An 8,307-nucleotide genomic window follows, 5' to 3' on the forward strand; every position below is an offset into this window, starting at 1 on the left:
ACTAATAATAAACATTATGGGATGAACAAACAAATATTTACAAACAATTATCTTTAAAACCAATAAACGATTAAGTTAGGATAGATTTTTTCAATATTAAAAAACAAAAAATAATTTTAAATGGAAATTTTCATAATTATTATTTGTTAAATATTCAATTATTTAAAAAAAAAAATTATCTGACGCTTAACTTATAAAGCTTTTTGTGGTTCTTGATGACGATGAATGGAGTCACCAAGACAGATAACACATGTTTTATTCCAAAAATATCTAACAATATAACAAACTATAATAATCTCCCACCACTAATGAAATATAAAATGCCAATAAAACAGAAGACAATCTCAACTTAATTATATATTTATTAACACAAAATGCCAATGAGACAGTCTCAGCTTAATTACTTATTTATATTACCTCCAAATTTAAAGCACAAGTATTTTAAATCTTGAGAAAGTCTTTAAACCAATATGCAGATGCCCTCGCATATCGCTTTAAATTGTTCCTGTAATCCACATAATGTAAACCAAATCGGCCACTAGATCCACTGGTCCATTCGAAATTGTCCGTAAGAGCCCACACAATATAACCTCGGACATCAGCGCCGTCCCTGTCATTCATTTTATGACATTGCAAAGTTGCAGAGCCTCGTCAGTAACCATTCTCAAATAATAACATGTAAACTACATACTGAACGCAACTCACCTTATGGCCTCCAGTAAGTTTGATAGATGTTCATAATGGTACTTCACTCGATTCGAATCATTTAACGCCTTTTCCAGTGGGGTTGTGCCATTGTCAAAACCCCCATATCCTGTTGAAACCCATGCATCTTTTGAATAACCATGAAATTCATACCTCTTTATAAAATTGTTATTCAATCATTGAACTTTCACGTACCATTCTGTGTGATGTAAACAGGAGGGTTGTTATAGCGATGCTTCGTATAATTTACTGCATACTTTATTCCCTCTGGATAAGATCTGAAAGTGCTCAGCTCTTCCTGCACACGGATATTCATATATTTATATATAAATTATAATAAAACCTATAATCAAGTTAAATATATTAACAACACGCTTACCTCTTCTCCAATGAAATGTCCATTTACTTCAACTGAACCACCAACAAATATGCGAACGTCAAAATTTATACAATACATAGTAAATATGGCAATACACAATAAAAGTTGATATGCGTTTGAAATTAATTAGATTCTAAATATTTAGAAAATTTATTTTACTTGGTAAATTTTGAAATACTTAATAAATTTAATCTATAAAAACACGATTCATTTAACTCTGTTAAATAATATTTTCAAATCTACAATGAAAACAAGTATAAAAATAATTAAGCATCCTAATTTTGACATTTCAATTCAATTATTTTCTGAACACAAATCTAACTTTACATCTTACATTAACCTGGTATAGAGAATATAATTAATCAATGGGCAGAGAGTGAAACTATGAATAACCTAATTGTTTTTAGTGTGATTTTTTGGAAGTTTTTCTGATGGGTTTTTCTGCTCTAATTTTTTTAAAATCTGATAAGAATTTATTGAAATCACAAATTTGATGGGTAACTTTTGCACAATCCAAGTGCCATAGATTTTTCAAGATATTGAATCCATTTTTTTTCAGAGAGAAATCCATATATATGGCCTAAGCCCTCAGATTACAATATGGCCGAAGCCAGTTAGAATACCCCCGAAGCCAGTCAGAAATACGGCCGAAGCCAGCTGATTTTACGGCAAAGCCGTCATATAAATCGCCGAAGCGAGGGGTCCTCCGCAGGGATCCGCCCCAGAAGCGAGGGGTCCTCCGCAGGGATCGAACACGGCTGGGGGAGCGAAAGCCATCTGCCCCAGCCGTCATATCATGCACGCCAAGTGCAAACATATAATAAAAAAAACCAATTTAAATAACACAAATCAAAATTTCACCTCAAAATTTTTAACCAAATTTTAACACCCTAAAATTCAAAAAACCACACTAATAATAACTCCATGCATAACAATTTTCTAGCCCATAAAGATTAGAACCGTTATTTCCTGAATGCAGATTCTACTTACATGTCACATTAGCGCGGGTATCCAGAATATAGTCTGTCTGCAGGGCATTTGGTGGAATTGGATTGTTCACCGCAAACTGTGTGATATAGTAATTATAACCAAGAAAGTCAAATGAGCCACTTAATTCTTTCGCCTCTTCGCCGCTAAATATTGGCAAACGTGATCCCACCAGCCTGCTCATAGACTCAGGGTATTTTCCAGAGGTCAATGGATCTAAAATCCTGTAATGCAAAAAAACACTTTACGGCTGGGAGAAGAGGCGAATCAAATCAAGTTTCAAAATAGAATTAGATCATTGATTACTATGCCCATTTATTAAGGAAGAGAATTAGAATTCAGCTAGAGCAAAGTCAGCGGTTTTACTATATTTTTATTCCGTAGTGTAATGAGGTAGAGAAGTGGAAAGTTATGGAAATTCTCAGTATATTTAGAGAAAATCACGTAAGGATTTTTGTAAATCCAAGTTATAATGGTTAAACTTCAATTTTATTTTTATTTTTTTGAATTTTTTTTGCCTGGATTCGGGCCACTGGCAATTCCTCGACTTATTTGACGACTCCTATTTTTATGTACAATATTTTTATTTACACATATAAAATGTATATTTATTTAAAAAACAAGTTTATAATTAATGACTATTGATTATTGTGCTTATTAGCCTAGTTCATGATTACAAATTATTATGTTTAGTCTATTTTAAAAGCTATTCTTATTTAAGTTGTAGGTTATTTTGAAAATTTGATGAAAGGGAGAAAAGATGGACTCAAATGGATCAAAATCAACCAACTATTTGACTTTCCTTGTATTCCCTAACCAAGATAAAAGAAAAAGCAAAATCACCTATTTGACTTTTCTATTATGTACCGTGACACAAAATGTATACTTATCCAAAAGACAAGCTCATACAGATAAGATAAAACGAATGCATACCACCCTATTCTGAAGTCAAGTGCTCTCTGAGCAGCCTCTTGATCCAGATTTGAATAAGGCACTATCCAGGGCAATGCAAGCGCTATGCCGATAGAACCTTTCTGCTTCGCCTGTATTTTATTTTCAAGAGATATTCAAAGATATATATATGTCTGTCTTCAGTTTTCATATCTAAAACAGAACATAATCTCTCACCTGATAGTTAGTCCGATATATTTTTACGGCGGCGCTATGTGCAAGAAGCATATTATGGGCCACAATGTAGGGCTCCGTTGTAGAATTTCCTGCTGTACAGTTTCCAAATGGAGATGAACAGCGGCCGGGTGCGAGAATCCCTAAATCGTAGCCATATGCCGAGTAGATGAATGGTTCTTGTAGAGTAAGCCAATACTTCACACGGTCTCCAAAGGCTCGAAAACATTGATCTGCGAAGAAGCCAAAGTCCTCCCTGAAAGAGTGATCAATATATATCAGAATCAAGTGTTTCGATTTTTCAGAAGACTTTGAAGAAAATTCAGGCAGTGAATCTTACACGACTCTTTTGCTAAGAAATCCTCCATACTCGTCCTCCAGAGCTTGTGGCGAGTCCCAGTTGAACAGTGTAATAAAAGGCTCTATACCTGCATCAAAACTCAGGTCGATGTAAAAGGCCTTGTTTACATAAAGCTCTTCACAAGGCTAGCCAACATTTGTTTTTTAAATACCATTCTTGACCAGCACGTTGATAAGATTATTGTAATAACCGATGCCCTCTTCATTGACTCCTCCGTGTCTGGGAGAGCCATCTGTTAATTAAAAAAAAAAACATTAGACCGGTAACTTAACATCCAAAATCCATTGTATAAAGATATGCTATGCGTTGTCTAACCAGGAGTTAGGTCTGAATCTAGATAGTGAGAGTTTTTGAATGCTATTTTTTTTTTAATCGTGCAAATTAGAAAACACCAAAGTACCCAAAATTTGGAAGCTAGACAGTTATAACCCAAATTTGTAAATATTTTAACCGGATTTTATTAAAATTGTGTCTTAATTTTCATAATTTTCTAAGCTAAATTTTCGGCTCGCTAGAATACGCTATAAAGATATTAGTGTTCCTTAATTCAACTCACTGGGAAATATGCGTGACCAGGAAATAGAAAAGCGATAGACGTCCAATCCAATGTCTTTGAGAAGCTGTACATCTTCCTGTATGCAGATTACAAATAAATCAATTCAATCTAGGTTTAAAAAGTAAAACAGTCTATAATTACGAATATTTGAAAAAATATTCGGAAGAAATTATATTGCAAGATTTAGATGGAACCTGTATAATTTATTATTAAGACTAAGTGAAAATCAAATCAGAGTGGCATGTTAAATAGGGGAAATAAGATTCTCATGGCTATAAAGAAAAAGACTTGGTGAGAAAAACTGTGAAGAAATAATATAAATATATTGAAAACTTATTTTTAATTAATTTAAAAATAATTTAATTAATTTAATTTTAATTAAATTTCTCAATTATATGATTATTATATAAAAAATAACATAACAAAGAATATAAATATAAATAAGCAAAGAATAAAAAACAAACTCTTAAATAGAGTAAACATTATTTTGATCATTAGTTAAAAGTGGATTTAAATATTATAGATTCAATATATTCAATAATTAATTATAAATTAATTTTGTTATAAAATAAATAAATACATATGCAATTTGTGTAATTTTTATTTATAATTAATTTTGTTATAAAATAAATAAATACATATGCAATTTGTGTAATTTTTATTTTTTTAATAGTTCTAAGAAGATTCCAATGTAATCATAAAAATGAGAAAGTATATATATATAATTTGAATTATACTATTAAAGCAATGGAAATATTAACTTTTAATAAAAACAACTAAAAGATCTTTAAAGTCGAAAGGGAATAAAAAGAGAAAAATAAAATTATGAGGGAGAAAATGGGATTAATAAACCCCACGGAAATGAGATGAAAGAAGAAACGATAAGGTGAAAAGATGTAAATAAAATAAAAAGAAACTAAGAGGAAAGCGCAAGAATCCAACAACTACTAATCTTCCAACCATCATCCCTATTAAGATTACAAGGCCTCTTTTCAATTTCTATGGCTTCCCTAAATTTACGGTGATGAAAATGAGAAATCTTTGCAATGACCTTAGTCTCCTCCATGCATATATGATGCTTTGTCTTCTTTCTATGCTCTGCTAAGGTTGAAGAGAGAGTCATCCCGTGCTTAATATCGACAGTGTGTTCTTTAATCCTTTGATTAATAGACTACCCCGTTTCACCAATGTAAGATGTTCCACAAGAACACTGAGATGATGTAAACACCTTTCATATGCTTGGGGTCCACATGGTCTTTTACCGATTTTAAGGAACTTCTGATGGTGTTGAGGGGTCTAAAGGTTGAGGGAACATTATGCTTCTTAAGGATTCTCGTAATCTTGTCTATTGTCTCTTGGATGAAAGGGAGGTGAACTCCATAATTACGATCACTAGGGTCTCTCTTAACCTTAGGACCCTTGGTAGCTTTGAGGAAAGCTTTAAGACCTTGTTGCCTACTATAACCATTATTAACGAAAACCTTCAAGAGATGGGATTTCTCCTTAGAAAAATGGGCTTCATCAGAAACCCTCAAAGCACGAGTAGCTAAAGTGTAGAGAACCCCTAACTTCTTAGGAGTGAAATGATGGGACCTAGCATGAAGATACTGCTCAGTATGAGTTTTCTTCCAAAACACCTTATGAAAGAACGGGCCATCATCTTTCTTTGAAATGACGATATCTACGAAAGGAAGACAACCATTAACTTCATTTTCCATGGTAAAATTTATGGAGTTAGATTGATCATTAAGATGCTCGAAGAAGATATCTAACTTATCCCGACCACGCTGCCAAATAACACAGGTGTCGTCTACAATTATTTTCCAAATCTTAGGTTTAAAAATAGTTGAGGCCAAAGCCTTGGATTCAAAGTCTTCCATAAATAGGTTAACAACAATAGGGGACGAGGGGGAGCCCATGGCCACACCACAAGTTAGTTCATAGAACTTCCCTTTGAAACAAAAAAAAATAAAAGTGAGGCAGATGTCGACTAATCCAACAGTGTCGGGATCAGTGAGTCGAAATATGACCTCCATGGCTTCCTTTATGGGGATATTAGTGTACAGGGAGACTACATCAAAGCTGACTAGGTTGTCTCCAGGATCAAATTTCACATCCCTTAATTCATTGACAAATGACGAGGAGTCTTTGACAAAAGACTCTATGAGGCCAACAAGGGGTTTAAGCTTCGAGGCTAGATATTTAGCTAGAAGATATGGTGGCCCTCCTATGGTGTTGACAATGGGTCTAGGGGGGACTCCCTCCTTATGGATTTTCGGAAGTCCATAGATCCAAGGAGTGATGGAGCTACTTTCAATAAGCTTGTGTCTAAAAGAGCCAATTGTGCTAGTGGATTTTATAGCAAGAGCAACCGCTCTAGAGATCCTTTTCAATGGATTATTGTCAAGAGTTTTGTACCTCTTGTTCTGAAGGTGATCCAACATCTTGTTCTGATAATCCACCTTATCAAGGATTACAACTGCCCCACCTTTATGAGCCTTCAAATCAACAATGTCTTGATTCTTGTTCAAAGATTTGAGGGCATCAAACTCATCCTTGCTGATGTTATTTTTAGGGGGCTTAGCTTTCCTAAGAATACCAACGCAGTTTTGTCTAATAATTTATTTAGTATTATCTAGTATGTCTCTTATCTCAAATTCAATGTCACACATAATATCATTTACCTGAATTTTCTTAGGAGTAAGCGCAAAATTTAATCCCTTTGCCAAAATCCTAAAAACAAAAAAGAGATAGGAAAAACTAGACAAGTTATCAACAGGAAAAAGATAGAAAAAACTAGACAAATTAACAACTTTATTACTAAAACAAAGATAATAATCATTAACAATATTATTACTTATTAAATCCTCAACATTATTTTTAAAAATATTCAAAATATTATTATTATTATTATTAAAACCATTATCAAAAGAAATGGAAGACTGCTCCGGGAGAATACAAGGGGAATTGAATGAAAGCAACTGCGCTCGGATAAAGGGTGGACAGAATCGGAGGGAGCGACGGAGCTTGAACGCTAGATTTCGAAAAATTTCAGGATCCTTCTCATATACCTTGTAGATTTGGAAATCTTTTGCAAAATTTGATATGTTCTTTTGCACAATCTAATATAATTCAAGACATGAGCGATGTCCTCATTCATTCATATAACCAGATTTTTAAAACATTTTCAAAATTTTAATAAATTACACTCCAAAATTTTAAAATATTCGCAAATTTATGATCAATTAAGCAAGTTTTAAAATAAAATGCTCCCATGGTTCGAATATTCTAATTAAGCTCAAGTTCTAAAATAGAATGCTTCCATTTTCAAAATAGTTTTAGTTTGTACCTTATAGCGGTGGTATTCATCCACTGCAACATCCCCATTCGTTCCATCGGCAATTTTACCTGCATTAACGTTCAATAACAACCAATAAATACATAATACATGCCATCAAATTAAGATACCCACCTCGTGGTATGCACTAAGTAACCTGGAATATGGGAGTATGTATCCCAAATGCTGGGGCCTTTCCCACCCTCATGTGCAGCTCCTTCCACCTGTTACACAATTGGAATTCTCAAGTCCAGAACATTATCAGTGAAACAAAAAAACCACAGGGTTACCTAATACGATCAATGAATTAGTGGAAGGAAGTAGTGATAAAAGTGGAACCTGATAAGCAGATGAAGCGGCACCAAATTTGAAACCCTTTGGGAAATCGCTTCTTCCTAGATTTGAAGAAGCTTCTGCAACTCCAAAGATCATTAGATAGATTGAAATCAAACAGATGCAGAGTGCCTTTAGACCTTGAGTTTTAGCCATTTTGCCTCTCAATTCTCAGCTGAATTGTAATCCTTGCAAGCCTCAATTTATAGATCCGTCGGACCTTGCTTTCTTCTCGTCTTTTCTTTTTTGGTTTTTTATAACAAAAACGCGTTTATAATAATCCGGTAAACAAAATCCCATGACCCACATAATCCGAGAAACATAGCCGCCCGCCTAATACCTGCATATTCCGAAATAAGTGGTCCTACACAAAGAGATAATTCGCGCAACTTAATGAGAATGAAAGAGAACCGTAATTTATGAAGTCGTAATATGTTTATAATGAAAGCAGGTAATGAGATAATATTCTTGTTGTAATAGATGGGAAGAGGGAATATATTAGGAAAGCTCTTGGATGAAGACCC

General features: G+C 33.7%; 1 protein-coding gene across 1 annotated transcript; it reads right to left on the reverse strand.

The window, feature by feature from the left end:
- Positions 1 to 346: 346 nt before the first annotated feature.
- On the reverse strand, positions 347 to 7,939 carry LOC149261564 (beta-glucosidase 12-like). The gene is made up of 13 exons (XM_089369702.1): positions 7,790 to 7,939; positions 7,608 to 7,674; positions 7,463 to 7,521; positions 4,114 to 4,189; positions 3,709 to 3,789; positions 3,537 to 3,624; positions 3,200 to 3,452; positions 3,005 to 3,114; positions 2,075 to 2,295; positions 1,085 to 1,116; positions 901 to 1,003; positions 706 to 814; positions 347 to 610 (listed from the first exon to the last, which is right to left on the reverse strand). The coding sequence occupies exons 1-13, from the start codon at positions 7,937 to 7,939 to the stop codon at positions 442 to 444; spliced, it is 1,518 nt and encodes a 505-aa protein (XP_089225828.1). The 3' UTR covers positions 347 to 441.
- Positions 7,940 to 8,307: the final 368 nt, after the last annotated feature.

Source organism: Pinus tabuliformis, chromosome 6, assembly GCF_031772625.1.
Source record: "Pinus tabuliformis cultivar Carrire ecotype Pingquan chromosome 6, CPIR1, whole genome shotgun sequence".
In the NCBI taxonomy this organism is placed as follows: domain Eukaryota; kingdom Viridiplantae; phylum Streptophyta; class Pinopsida; order Pinales; family Pinaceae; genus Pinus; species Pinus tabuliformis.